Source organism: Pyxicephalus adspersus, chromosome 8, assembly GCF_032062135.1.
Source record: "Pyxicephalus adspersus chromosome 8, UCB_Pads_2.0, whole genome shotgun sequence".
In the NCBI taxonomy this organism is placed as follows: Eukaryota; Metazoa; Chordata; class Amphibia; order Anura; family Pyxicephalidae; genus Pyxicephalus; species Pyxicephalus adspersus.
The window spans coordinates 26,914,716-26,930,482 of NC_092865.1; the positions used below are offsets into that span (position 1 = coordinate 26,914,716).

General features: G+C 36.8%; 1 protein-coding gene across 1 annotated transcript in view; it reads right to left on the reverse strand.

The window, feature by feature from the left end:
• The window catches only part of DPYD (dihydropyrimidine dehydrogenase), a 517,061-nt gene extending 502,576 nt beyond the window's left edge, over positions 1–14,485 (reverse strand). The window contains exon 1 of the mRNA XM_072419842.1: positions 14,270–14,485. Coding sequence (XP_072275943.1) covers positions 14,270–14,308 — 39 coding nt within the window. The 5' untranslated portion in view covers positions 14,309–14,485. The remainder of the gene's footprint in view (positions 1–14,269) is intronic.
• Positions 14,486–15,767: the final 1,282 nt, after the last annotated feature.

Sequence of the window (15,767 nt, forward strand, 5' to 3'; positions counted from 1 at the left end):
TTTTTTTCTTTTATGATACTGTTTTTTATATCTACCCTGCAAATGAGTGCCCACAATTGGAACCTGGCTCTCCATTGGTGCCTGATTACATTGTGAAGCAGCAGTAAAATGCATTGTATTTCTGCATATTGAAAACCCACATATATACATAATCTATTACATTAATATGTTTGGAACAGAAGCAAAATGGTAAAATAACCCAATGGATCAAGTCAAGCACATTGATCCACATTTAAATTACCAAAACACAAATTGCTTCTTGTCAGCTTCTATTGCTTATAAGGTAAAATAAATACAAAGGGAAAAGTATCATGCAAAATGAGAAGCATTCATTATACTTAGAAGACATCTCCCAGGTGGCTTGATTAAGACCTTAGTCAAATTAAGAGCATATTGGACAAAGTGTGTATAATTACTAATGCTCAGGCAGTCTTACGATTAAAATATAATTTACACCATTTAGTACAGCTACTGATAATTATCTCATATTTTAAAGAACCAGAGAAATGGTTCAGTGTACTGAAGTAAACAAAACACTGTACTGGTGTACTGAGTAAACAAAACATATATCAAAGGACCACACAAAATAAGCATTAGTATTTGCTCATTATTAACACCACAAAACCTAAAAAAGGTGCTTTATGTTTTCTCCCCCATGACACTGAGGGCACAAAGTGTGTTAGAATTAAAACCCCTTTCCCTTTTTCTTTTCCTTTCTTTATAAAATAAGTGAAATAGTGTTCCTCATTATTTTTGTATTTAGTCAAGTCATATTTTGATTCCAGAACACGAATGGATCAGCTGCACTTGCTGTATCTTTCCTACAAAATACTCCAGCCCATTCATTTTCAAACAACCATATAAACCATATTATTATTACCATGGTAGAAGCTTGTTAGTGTACTGTATTACCAAAGTCCTATTCTATCAATACAAAAAAAAGGCTGTACCTGCCCTACAAAATACTCCAGTCCATTTATTTTGAAACAGCCACAAGTAGGATTTTATTTATACTATACTGTTTTCTATACAATACCAAAAACCTTAAATGTCATTGTTCACTGTTATCGATATTGTTATTTTTACAAAAAATCCCCTTTTCCTTCCTCTTCATTTACACTCCACATTTACTCCCACATTATGTTTTCACTCTTTCAGAAGGTCAATACGTACTGCTCTGTTAAACTGTGAACATTTATGATCTGCGTCACTTACTGTATGTTATTATATGCATTTAATTGTATGATATTTAAACCACTATTTTAGCCATCTCAAGATCTCCTGAGGAAGCCATTAAGGCGAAACGTGCCGGGTGCTGAGACTAAAGGATCATATGTGTATTGTTTCAAGTAACCTATTCTTCTATTGGACTTAATAGGAATACACAGTTACTTAAAAGCAGGACTTGTATAGTCAAACATCAGGAACAACCTCACTGGGTTTGATGATGTTGGGATAATAATTACCAAAACACCCCTCTGTTTACCCAGAGATGTGGAAACGTGATAACATTCAACACATTACTGAAAGTATTAGAAAGTCCTAGCTCAATTGATTTCTGGATGGAAATTTAATATTTTTCAAACCACAGGATAAGCATGAAAGTATATTATCTCTTCTATGAACCATAGAACCAAGTAAAAACTAATTATATATTACAATACCATTTCAGATTTTTGGTGCAGGCTGTCAAACTGGGACAAATTCCGAAGATTAGCCATTCTTAACCATTTTAACCTTGAAACAAACTTTTAGGATTTTGGGAACCCCTGCTAAAACCATTACATAGAGCAGGGGTCAGCAAACTTTTATGGCCAATAGGCCATTTCAGGGGTAGGTGGGAGCAGACTAGGCCGGACTCCGAGTCCGGCCCTAATTTACAACGCTGGCGGAAGTATTATCACTGGCCGCGGTAAATAGGGGAGCAACAGCAAGGAGGCGGCTCCGGAGCTCCAGTAGTTCCTAACACCCCCTGGCAGATCCGGCCGGCAACCCGTAGGCCGGATCGGCCAGGGGGCATTAGGCGGTATTAGGTCTTATCTGGCCTAAAGACCGGAGTGTGCCTTCCCCTGGCATACAGAGTCAGTGGGAAGACTGCCCTTTACTTTGGTGGCCAATGCAAAGCCCAGCCTTCCAACACTTTAATACTACTTTCTACAATTAGTTTTTTATCTGTCACATTCTTTCCCAGTGGGAAATTGCTAATGTACAGGGTGGGGAGAGAAGTTTCCCAATCAAGGCTGGGCAGATTAATACAAATCATCCTCAGGTACTAAACCTTCTCATGCTCTATCCAAAACTAGAGAACAAAGTTGTTCCAAACTTATGTTCCCATGTTCATTTTTGCAAAAAAACAAATTACTTTGTTCATTCTGCTGGTAGGTGTAACATTTTAACAATTTGCACAGCAGTGATGCTTGTGGACATAAGGAGTTAGCTAGGCTATAAGCATTGTCACCACTGTAAGCTATCCCTGCCAGGCAAGGACATGCAGTTTTAGAAGCGGCTTGCATATCAAAAGTTTATTGCAAAAAATTGTGCAAGTTGCATATCTAGTTGTGTATGGCTTGCAGATATCATTTTAAATTTAAGAGCAGGTAAATGTAAATTGCTTTACAACAATTTATAAAATGCCTTATATGAGACTTTAAATAGACTCTGACCCAATGGGCTTGATTTTTAAAAACTCTCCAAGGCTGAAGAGGATACACTTTCATCAGTGAAGCTTGGTGAACCAGCAAATCTGGAATGGATCTGGTCCAGAATTGAAAACATTTCCTAGCAAATTACTTTGAAGAAATCCAAGCCCTGTTGTACTGGGTCACCCAGCTTCACTGATGAAAGTGTATCCTCTCCAGCCTTGGAAAGTTTGTATAAATCAGGGCCAATAGGTCTGAAAACTGTCCATTCTAGATAAATGTTTTACATCCAAATATAGGCTGCAGGAACTTATCAGAAAAAAATTACTAAGGCTGATGATTTCAGATTTTGTCTATCACTTATTCATTCTCCTTTTAGGACATCAATACACTCCTTAGCTAAAGTAACATTTGCATTGTTTTCCTCAGACACCGCTGCTGTGACATACATACACATATATATATATATATATATATATATATACACACACACACACACACACAGAGCAGGGGTCAACAGAGGAGAAACAAGGGATGGAAATACTTGAATCGGACAGAGGAACAGTCCCTCCAAATCAAGGACAGTTGTGCTAAAGTTACGAACAAAACATTTTTTTCCAACCTGAAAAATAGGAAACTTCTGCAATACAGTTTGCAATTTAAAACAACAGAAGAGTAACGCAATGAAAGCAGTAGGTAAAAAAAAAAAATCTAATATACACAAGCTCATATTTTGTATATTAAAACTTGCTGTGTTTAATTAATATAGGAAATGCAGTGTTCAATTCCAGCTGATCGGAGACAAGACTTGCATTTGCTTGAAGTTCCAATACAAAGCCAGCTCTTTGTGTCTGTTGTAATTAAGAGCTATGTGGCCACCATGTGGTGTAATGTGACAGATATCAGTTATAACATTTAGGAGCATGGGAATGCATGTGATATTCTGTTTGACTTCAGCATTTCAAAGACAACAGTTTCTTTGAAATGTCATTGAATGTTTCAATCACACACATGGATACAAAGCCAATAGAGACGGCTTGTAAAATTGTTATAAGGAGTTCGCAAACTGGGAATATTTGGTGAAGGTCAAACTTGATCCTTCAGTTTCTGTTTGTGTGTGTAATAATACCTCTTGCGTCTGTAATCATTTCTGTAAACTGATGCTTTTTTATGCTGTTTATTTGTTTTGCATAAGGGTATGGGGAATGAAAAAATATATAACTAATGCCTATATTAATAATATTTAAACTGGTTTTTAATCCAGAGCTAGAAGAGCTTTAAAGGGAAATCCAATTGATGACTATTTTAAATAGAGACTATTCTTTTGACAGCTATCTATAGAGAAAGGAAGGTATTTTGTAGTGTAGACCTTCGCTAATTTCATATTTTACATTTCCTTATATATAAAAAAACAACTCATTACTCTAAGGCAAGACATTCTGTGTGCTGGGCTCCTGGGTTTACTTAACAGAAACACCATTTTCATGGATTATGTATTTTCCTGAGTTTGCATGCTGTTTTTCATGTGTTGTAGTTTCTTTTCACAATCTTAAAAAATTGGAGTACTTATATGCGTGAATCATGTTTATGAAAGCACCAGCATAGTACTTGCCTAAGGGTAGTTGGATTATTTAAGCTTGCAATTGCCTTTATTAGTATATAAAAAAACTCAGGTAAATAACACATCTGCAAAAAATTCTAAAAGCTAAACTTAAAAAAAAAATAGCCAAAAGGTGAGAGGAGAATTGCCAGACTGGTTTGACCTGAAAGCAAAGCAAAAGTATCTCAAATAATCATTTGTTACAACTGAGGTATGCAGAGCTGCATCTCTTGACACACAACGTTCTGAACCTTGAAGCAGATGGGCTACAGCAGCAAGAAACCACACATGGTGCCACTCCTGTCAGACACCTGAGGCTAAAATTCACACTGGCTCACCAAAATTACCAAAGATTTCTCTAAGGGGTATTTTTTTCCAACATTTGGATAGTAGGGTCCGAATTTGTCATCAACACGATGCATGCATGGATCCATTGTGCCTTTTATCAATGGTTCAGGCTGTTGGTGATTTTGTAATGGTGGGGGATATTTTCCCAGCACACTTTGAGTACCTTAGTACCAACTGAACATCATCATTTCAGTTAAAATCCAGACAGGTATACAAAAAAATAAATAAATAAATACAGTTACAATTTATTTTGTAGTATTTGTATTTGGAGGAGCTCCTTAGATACCTGGTGGTACCAGAGGGCAGAAACCAAGTTGGCTTATATGAATCAGACATTTTGCAACACAAGAAGCAGCTGTAACTTAGAACAAAAATTGATTTAACAAGTAACTTTTAACAAATGCATCTTTAAAACAATTTGCTAGAAGTGTATTTTGAACAAAGCTTTGATTCATCAGTGGAATCCTTCTGGACCGAAAGCTTATTGAAAAAACACAGCAGGAGTTTACAAATGGGTAGAGTAGAAAATTACAATTGCTTGCTTTTGCCTAGATAACAATGGCATTTAAAGTTTGAAGCATTGTAAAATTCACTCACAATATGTCAGATTTTTTGTGCATTCATTTTTCATTGTTAAAAGTTTTATTTTTTTTTTTAAACTACAATAACGTAGAAGGGTGGATAGATGGATCATAAAATAGAGCATGGCTTATACCTAACATTCTTCATATTAGGGCAGCACCTTATCAGAAAAAGGCAAATGCCTTCACATATGCGCATTATTTTGCATACAATTGATAATGTTATTTTTCTGTTTTTTCCCCAAGCTTGAAATGACCCACCATTCAGAACATTGAATATCTTCAATTAATTCCAAACCCCAGGCAAATATATTAACTCTATTTCAATATGTTGCATTTCTTTTGACAAGTAGTTTTAATTTGTAGTGTTATTTCATTTTTTTTTATCTTTTCCTATAGATCCGCTATGAAGGTCCTTGCTTAGCAGCACTTCCCTTAAGCAGTGAGCACTGTCTCCCAATTGTGCTATTGTCATTCTATCACATGCTTCCCTTGTGGAGATAGCAAGTGGTAGTGCTTATACACAATTGCATTAGCAAGATTCACCATTGTCACCAAGTATATCAATACTTCGGTCCATAACAACAATTCGCTACTGATGCTGGAGTGTGTGGATGTAGACAGGAAGGGTCTAATTTATTAAAACTCTCCAAGACTAGAAAATATAGACTATCAAGGGAGAATCTGGGTGCTGTTTGTTGGTTCTTCTATGATAGTCTATTGTTTCCATTCTAGGAGAACTTTAATAAATCAGGCCCAAAGTATCGACTAGAGACAAGCAACACCAGGATTCAGAGATATTTATTTAAAAAAAGGGCATCTGTTTAAGATGTACAGGGCTTTAGAAAATGAAAAATTATTCCATCAGGGTTTACATTGACTTTAAAATGAATGAAGTTTATTTTTGCATGTGTTGTAAAACTACCATGAGTACCCATATATGTCCTGGTAAGGGCCTCCTGGCATTCCTAGAATGAAAGAAGGTTTTCAAACAGTATATTACAAGGTTAGTCATCTATAGATACCACCCTCCCTTTGTGGTATACACCTTCTTATTCTCTCCTCCTGTCTTTTTTTTGGGTTTGTATATTACCCCGTGTCATGATTAAGATATCCTGTGTGTCTAAAGGGTTTTACTAAAGCACCCTGTACTCGAGGTGATCCAGAGAAGACCCCAAAAGTCACATGACTGGCCTGAAGACATTGGAAAAAGTTGGGTATAATTGAAAAATAATACATAAAATACACAATGAGGGGCATCCAATGGAAGGGTGATGATGGTGTACCTGAGAGCCCAAAGCTTTGCTGAAAAGATATGTTCACATAGCTATTTTTGTGCTATCTTACAAAGAATAGACAATGAAAATATAGATTTCTTTAGTCATTATTGTCATTTTGACAAAGTTGCAGTTTTATTCAATCATTAGCTATTTTATTTATAATGTTTTTGATTGTCGATATCTCCAAATTAGAGAAAGAAAATGGAAAAAAAACAGTACAAATAGTAAAAAAATGGACATAGATAGGGAAACTTATAAATATTGTTATTTGATTGCGGCTGTGTAATTTGTGGCTTCTTTTGTTTAAAACACAATATAAGTGCAGGTTTATTTTTTGTATAAATTATAACTTAAAAAACAAAACAAAATTAGCATAGTTAGATGTGTTTTAAATGCATTTTAGCACTTTTAAGTTAAATGTAACAGTTTTTAGGAAGAATTTCATAATGAAGGAAACATTTACAGTTATGGCACAATAGAGAAAAAGAATGATAAGTCATTATTTGGCTATTCGCAAAACTACAAATGCTGCTGCTGTAAGAGAAGTGGTTTTATCTGTGTGTTTCAATCATTCTAGAAAGAATCATAAATCAGCTTACTGTTTTAAGGCATATATTATGATACAAGGTAGATAAATGTTAACCATTTTCAAGCATTTTATGGGATTCCAGTTCCCTCCACAGCTGTAGAATGTGTTTGTCCTTGGGCAGAGATAACAGCATGGCTCATATAGCACTTTGTCTGGGAACTAGTTCTCAGAAGTGGGTTCTCTTGTGCAGAGGCAATGAATGAGTACTGAACAATGCGTAAGGACAGAAGTAGATATTACACAAAGTGCAGGGGTTAGGAGTATACCACACAAGGGTCAGACTGGTAAATACAGCCCAAATGTACCTATTCCCCCAGTACAAGTTTCCCAAATTCCCCATAGTACAGATGTATTGACACATTCCTAATCCCCCCAGCCTTCTGGCAGATTCCCAACTCGTCAATTAGCACAGACCCCACAGTCCCGCCCCCCTCTAGCACGGGTCCCCCTTTCCCCACCTATTTCCTCTCTCCCTCTTTTACACTCATATGGACGACCTCCAATGAAGAAGCAATTCAGAATGAGGGGAAGTCCTCTTGTGCTGCAATTAATTACAAAAGTTTATTCTTTGTATCTTGTTAGGTAGACTGGTTACCCATGCTTGCTTTCTGTACCCGGACATTACCAGTCTTCTCAACTCTTTTATGTCAATCATCAAAGCATCATTGATATCAATAAAAATTTAGCGGATATTACCAAATTTTGCTTGCCCCCCATTGTGTTGAAAGGTACTCCTTTATGATGCCAAGCACCCTTCTCCTAGGGATCAAAGCCACAAAACTTCTAGCCAGTAAAAAAACACTATTTTTGCACAAATGAATCTGGGTCTGGATAATGATATATATCTTTTAATGAACCAGTTAGAAAAAAATCCTCAAAATGTTCTTATGCAACGTAAGAGATGCCTGTTCAGACAAAAGATAAATGTGCATTTATATATACATTATATATAAAATGTCTTAACTTAGAAAGCATTTGCTTCCTCTTTCCATGCACAGTCAATTTGTACATCATATTTCTTGAAAATATCAATGAAAAATTAAATAGTAAAATCTGCATAGCAATATAGGATTAGGAATGCAGTACACAGTACTCCATAATTAGATTGAAAATCCCACCGGGATGGAAAAAGTCTATTAAGTATGCAGATACAGTGATTTCTATGTAAATGAATGGCTATATTCACATTGAGTTCCACTTTTAATTTTTTTTCTTGCTAAGGGCAGAAATGCCAGGGTCGGAGGCTGTCCTTAAAAAACACTCCTTATTCTAATTTCCGCAATTCTTAATCTATGTTAATTGCAATGACAAAATGCTCATGGGTCAGCTGCATGATCCACAATGAACTACAAAGCAAGATTTCTATCCTTAACTTTATTTCCACCTTTCTGCTATCAGTTTGTGACAAGCATGGGAAATGAGATGTACAAGTAGAAACCAGCAGAAACAAATGAAAAATAATAAAATAGGCTATAATTTATAATTATGTATAGGCTAAAACCAGAATTGTACTTGGTAATGGTAATCAAAACAACAATTAAATCATCTTGGGAGAAGGGTGGGTGTATTTTTCAAACTGCTAATTTTTTTTCATAAAATAAAAAATTTTGCAAAATAGCATTATTATAGAACCCCCCCCTTCCCCACACCCTTTAGCTTTGTTGAAAGTAGCATTTGTGAGGTCTTGTGGGATTTCTCACAGTATTGCAATGTAATGAACTTGTCCATTTGAGCATGTTTCTTGACTATTGGCATGTGAATGTTGACATATGAGTAAATATCACAAGCAAGCAAATATTGCTTTAGTTAATTTCAGAAATATATACAGATTTAGGTATCCATATTACATATAAAATGTGTGATGTTTGACTGTGCAGGGCTAGAAAAAATGTAAATATACACATTTGTGCAGAAGCAGAAGAAGTACTGTATTCAATTTATTTTTATTCCTTTTAATTATTCACACATATCCATGCTTACTGCATTTCAGTTCTGTTGTTCATTTTTCACACTTACCAAAGACAGTGAATTACCCTAAGTGCAGGGAACCAGAGTGCCTAGAGAAAACAACTCCTTGCCAGTGTTCTGGCTGGGACTCAAACCAAGGGCCCAGTGCTGCAGAGGCAAGAGTACTAGCCACTGAACCATCTATGCCACCTCAAGAAACATCTTAAATGAGCCACAAATGAGTTTTTGTAAAAGCCATAACAATATAGATTTTGCATTGGATTTTAAAAGTGAAATTAAAGTTATCAAATATTACCCAACTGAATACATATGATGGAGGTGGATCCATGGCACTCATTTTTTTAGTGCCTTTTGATACTTGTGAAGTCACTTGGGCTCACAAGAACATTTACTGCATTAAGGCCACCCATTTATAATGAATGGACTACAACAAATTGCAGTAGGTAAACAAATGTTAAAAATCCGTTCTTAAAATGCAGCTCTGCACAGTGTGTTGCTATTTACTGTATAGAGTACTTTCAAGGCATGGCTTTGCAATACACTGCATATGTGTGTGTATATATATATATATATATATATATATATATAGTATTGTGGGATATTAAAGGCCAAATGGGATGGGTATTTGGCAGCAGCTTCGCCTATTGTACCTGGGAAGGTGGTTAAATGACCTGTACAGTTTTAGAGCTCCTTATTTGGGATTCAGGTCCAGAATATATTGGATGGATTGGGAGGGCAAATCTATCCATCCCTTTCCCAGGCCAGAATTTGTAAATGGCTCTGAAGCACCTGGTTTATTATAATAAAAGGAGTGTTTTTCTGAGTCTCGGTGGTGTTGGAGCCCAAAGCAAGGTTAGGCGAAGGATGAGAGGTATGGGGAGATATCGGCAGAGAGGTCCGGAGAGAGGTCTGAGAGGAGGTCTCGGGCGAGGTCCTGAGGGATAGGGAGTACTCAGATGTGCTAATCAGACAGTGTTGGCCCAGTGGGGCCACAGTGGAAACCCCAATAGAGACTACAAACCTCAAATCATGGTCTATTAATGTGAGTGACCCTTGCCAGTTTGGACTCTAGGTTTTCTGCTAGAACCCTTATTTTCTGTTAATGTTTGCTGCGGCTATTCTGCTGAAGAAAAGCAACATTTGATTTTCCTGTAAGCTGAAGGGAGATGTTTTGAGTTTAAATATTATAGTTTAAGTTTGAACTGTACAGCTGTGTATAGTGTGATGCACTAATCCCCCCAATATATATATATTTATATACATACACACACACACACACTGTGTTTGTGTACTCTTCACTTTTAGTCAAAAGCAATTCTTATTAAGAGATAAAAGTTTTTTTCAATATTTAATAAAATAACGTAAACTGCCAGACTGCTATTCCAGGGCTGTGAGATTAGTATATCACAAATAACATAAGTTTGCTGTCATGGCTAAAAATGTATATGCTTGAATCCCTAATGCAAATAGATATTGACACAGACATGATTACACTTTATACAGGTGCATAAATATGATTTTATGTAAATATAAAAAAAATAATGCATTTCCTAACTTTGCATTTAAATATCTAAAATGCTACAGAAAATAAATCTATTTAATTTTCACAGTATGGGACCTGCTTGTAAGGTTACACCCTTATGTCATAAACCAGCTAATTATCAGCTTCATACAAAATCGTACTGTGCTTTTCAAGATTAATAATAAGTATGGGCAATAGCAGGTTGATTTGACTGGTATGCTGTATATAAGAGCAGGGTATGATTATTTCACTCATTTCTTTTTCGTAACTACATCCTACTCAGCATTTTCTGCTTCCTATCTGTTTTACAACATAATTTTAACTGTTTGATTCTCTTAGATTTAGTAATACACAAATAGTGATTGTGATATGTAATCCACAGAAACCAAAACTAGCCAAACAGAACTAATAAAATAAACTCACTTTTATCCATTTGTCTCCAGCAAACTGAAATCCATAGGGGTTATTGAAATTTTACTCAACAAAAATAAACTCTTTAAAGCAAAACTTCAGATTGCCAAATACACAGTCTAACTACACATATATGCATGGTTTTATCAGTAAATAATTTCAGTCCAACCAGTCTGGTGATCCATACACATCTAGCACACAACACAGATAGGCAGGCGGCCAATTCATTTTGGCTTCAGCCTGCTCATTACATAAGGCAGTATCATCACCTTCATCCAGTCAGAAGAAAAGATTTGTATTCATTGCAGCACCCAAAAAATCTTTACCACCCCCTCAGAGGGAATCTAGAAAAATCCTTCTTAAGGTGCACCATAAGGTTGCTAGTTGTGAAGAGAAGGTGACTAAGAAACAAGAAAAGTGCAAACTGATTTCAAAATCCTTCTGATGTATGATGAGGTATGTAAATACAAAACTGGCTTCCAAAATGTACAAAAGCACAGTAAACATGCAATATATACTTCAACTATACTTAGCTATGTACATTGATTTTTACTGGAACTCTTGGAAATAGCTACCTGTTTTCTGCATTTTATTGTATCTTACAGAGCTGAAACTATAGCAGCCAGTGAAAAGTTGAATGTTCTATGTGCATGCAAATAATAGCATTATAAAGCAGAGTATTATTATGGCTAATAAATATTAAATGAAGCCTGGAACCACTTTTAGTGCTGCTATTTACCGATGTTTACCCTTTGGACCCAAAAACAGGGTCTGTCTACCTAAGGAGGCATTGGCCCTGGACAAACAAGTGTCCATCAGATGTGCATGCATTGTTAACGAAACCTATTGTGGCAAAAACCACAAAACATTGAAATGGGACACTAAGGACCTTCCCATCTTGCAAATATTAGATGCCTAGATGACATGCTGATAATCTTACAATATGCATTAGGAGCCCCAATATTTCTTCTAAATTTAAAGAACTTGCTTACTCCCTATTCCTCTAACAATTAAACCCAGATGTCATCTACTGCTTACGTACCTCCTGCCTGACAACATTTTCATGTCTAACCTTTGTAATCCAAAGATATTTTAGTTGTTCCTGTGCCTCTGGACCTAAATAAAGCCATATTGCTACACTAGAGGTACTAGCATTTTGGCCCAGTTTAGGTCTGTGGGGCTAAGTGTGTAGGAGTGACCAGTACAGGAAAAGATTTCAGGTTGGAGAATAGCACACACCAGAGAAGATTGCCACTGTCAGGAACAGTAACCACTTTGGTTGTGATAATGGATGGAATTAAGTTAGGGAACTAGGAATATGGGTTACATTAAGTTAGTGTACCAGGGATGGTGGGCTTTGCATAGGATTGGGGGCCATTTCAGTTTTGTGGTTGACAACAGTATTCTAACATAGGCTCAGCCATGTTCCCATCTGCTCGCATTTAATGGAATCTAGATCAGCAAGTTGCTTCTGCCAACATAGTTACTTTGCCTCCTTGGGGGATAAACCTCACCTGAACCTCATTAAACTACACAACAAAGGGACAGCCAAGGGAAAATAACAGCGTGGTTTTCAATCCAATGACTGAAAGGGGTTTAAGCTGTTCCTAAATGCACTTTGGAATGGGATTACAAGTACTGCACATGGTCCATGACTTCTACTGGTTTAAGTACAAAGTGGTATAGTTAGCATAGGGAAATTGATCGATTATGATTTTGTTCAGTTAGTTTCCTTTAAATTATATGCAGATAAATCTGTAGGTAAGAGTTGGGTAGACTAGTAGGTAACTGTATTCCAATAATGCTAACTTCCAGAATGTATATGTATGTAAGATTGTGCAGAATGTGGCGTTATGTAAAAATATGTCCGTCACCCTTAGGGCATTTTTTGACACGCTTTGAACATGTTAATGACATCAGACTGACATCATTTCAAGATGTTTCTGGGATCATTTATAATGCACTGACAAGTTAACATTTCTTCCAAACTGCAGTTCACACCTCAAGAGCATTTTGATTTTCCATACTAGCATGGGAATGAAAACATTTGTTAGTAAATGAAAAACGTCAAATAAACATGTAACCAGTGAACTAAAACGTCAGCTTGCAAACCTGCCTATAACCTTCTCCTTTCTAAATCTCTGAACTTTCTGGCTCTCACTGAAACTTGGCTTTCCTTCTCTAACTCTGACTCTGCTGCTGCTCTCTCCTATGGAGGCCTGCACTTTACACATACCCCTAGACCTGGCAACAAAGTATGGGGTGGTGTGGGTCTCCTTCTCTCACCTAACTGTACATACAGAGTCCTTCCTACCCCACCCTCTCTCTCATTTTCAACTCATTTGAAGTGCACTCCGTCAGCCAGACTCATCCATCCTTCCCTCCGCTCCTCTTCCGCTGCATCTCTTTGTAGATCTCTACACTGGCTTCCATTTCACCTTAGTGACTTCCTCACTCATAACCTCATCACACACACGGGTACAAGACTTCTCTTGAGCTGCCCCAAGTCTCTGAAATGGTCTTCCTCATCTTATTTGGCTTGCTCCTACTTTCTGCTCATTTAAAGAACACTCAAAACCCATTTTTTCAAACTAGCCTACCCATCTTCTTCTGTCTTTTGAAACCATCACTACTTCCCACCACTACATATCTCCCTCTTATTGTGTGTAACTTCTCCCACCTAATAGATTGTAAGCTCTTCTGGGCAGGGTCCTCTCCTCCTGTTCCACTGTCTGTATTAGTCTGTCATTTGCAATCCCTATTTAATGTACAGCGCTGCGTAATATGTTGGTGCTATATAAATCCTGTTTATTAATATTAATAATATTAGGACACCTTCCCTTTAAGATAGCATAAACCTCTAAAATTGTGTAATAGCAAGTCTGAGTATTTCTAAATGCGTAACTCCTGCTGCAACTTTGACATCCAATGCTCACAGGGTTAAATAACTTTAACATAAATGACATGGTTATCTACCTTGATTAGATAGGCTTGTATAACATAACACAAAAAGCATAGGCCAACACAGATTGCAGCAGAGCTGTACTACAGTGACCCACATCCTATGACTTGTATATCTGAAGTTATTTATGCATCCCCTTTGCTGCAAAGAGACTTTGATGCACAGCCTCCTGAACTGTTTACAGGGATTGAAAAAAAATCAAGTTTCACACCTGCCAATTAAACACACAAACCACTAAACAGCAGGGATCCAAGTTACTGTAATATGCACTTAGCAAGAGCTGCAGAGGCATGGTCTCCAATATCAGAATACATTATATATGCACAAACATCTGTTAGACAAGAAAAACATGAAAACCATTTTCAATACCTCAATATCCAGTGGGTCCTTGCTCAGCATGCAAGCCATGTTGCTACAATTCTGCTCTTGTCTTTTGCAACAGCTTTGAGAATGAAATTATGAAAAGATTTTTTTTATTCTATTATTTCAGTGTCGGTAAGTTTAGCACACTAATATCTGAAACAAGTTCAACTTAACGCTGCCAAGTAGTTAATAAGAAAAACAAAACTAGTGTGAGTAGGACAGAGGGAGTTTTTTCGGTAGGCGTGCACAGGGAAACATGTGACTTAGCACACATGAACTTTGAACATTAATCTAACTGGTCAGAGACAGCTGTCACAGTGTTTCTTTCTGTTTGGGAAGGGGAGGGGTATTTAATTTTGGTAGAAATGTGTAGAATCCTTTTTTTTTTATTTATTTTGCCTTATGTTTGCTGAAATTTAACCACTTCAACAAGTACAAACTACAAAAGCAGCACTTCCACAATCTTTTTCTGCACTTTTATTTTTTAGAGTTTTATAGTTTAGGTTTTATTCTGGATTCTTGCTTGCTACAGGCAACAACCCTTTTTGTGCTTCTGGTATGGTAAATCAGCCCATGACTCAATGGCCCTGATTTATCAATAGAATGCGCATACGCTCGCGCCGGTCGGCAAGCTCTATTACCACGAGGCGGGCCTGAGTTCTAGTGAACTTGCCTGCCGGTTTCCTGCAAAAATGAGCAAAGATCTTGAATACGCCAATTAAGGCGATTCATTTTCAGCTGCGCGATTCAGGAGGAGATGTTAAACTCAATGGTGAGGTGATAACAATTGATTAGCGCACACCTGCGCCTTGTTCTGTGGGCATCCCCAGTCCATTTTACAGGTCACTTTGAATCTGTAATGCTTGATGTTTGTTTGTGTAAGTGCTACTTTTTTATGTTACATTCTACTCAATCACAAACTTACTTCATTTATAGTTACATTTGTTGCACTTGTTGTTTTGATACTTTTTCTTTTGGTTGCAACACTGCAAACTAATTTCAATCAAGCTGGATATATACTAAGTAGCACTTTCAAATATGTCATCACACAATAGTATGAGTGTAAAAAAATATGTGAACAAACATTTGTGACCTGATAATATTTCATTCTAGTTTGACTTCAAATATTTTAGTAAAGGATTATAGGCAAACATGTTATAATACATATATTAAGGAACGCCTTGTTAAATAAGTAAGTGCTTGGATGTTATGCATTAATGTGACTTTTTGTAATCCTCATGATTGTTCGTTTTTTGGAGATGTTGCGTAGGTGAAAGTGACAGGACCTGGAAATGTTCTGAATATGGGGGGTAAATGAGAGGGCAAAATAAAAAGTGACACCAAGACAACGTGCCTGAGGGGAGGGTTGAATAACAGTCTTGTTAACGGTTAAAAATATGTCAGGGGGAGATCTGGAATGTGAGGGGGGGATGAGGATGAGTTTGGTTTTATCCAGGTTGAGTTTCAATTATCGGTCAGACATCCATGATGAGATGGCTGACAG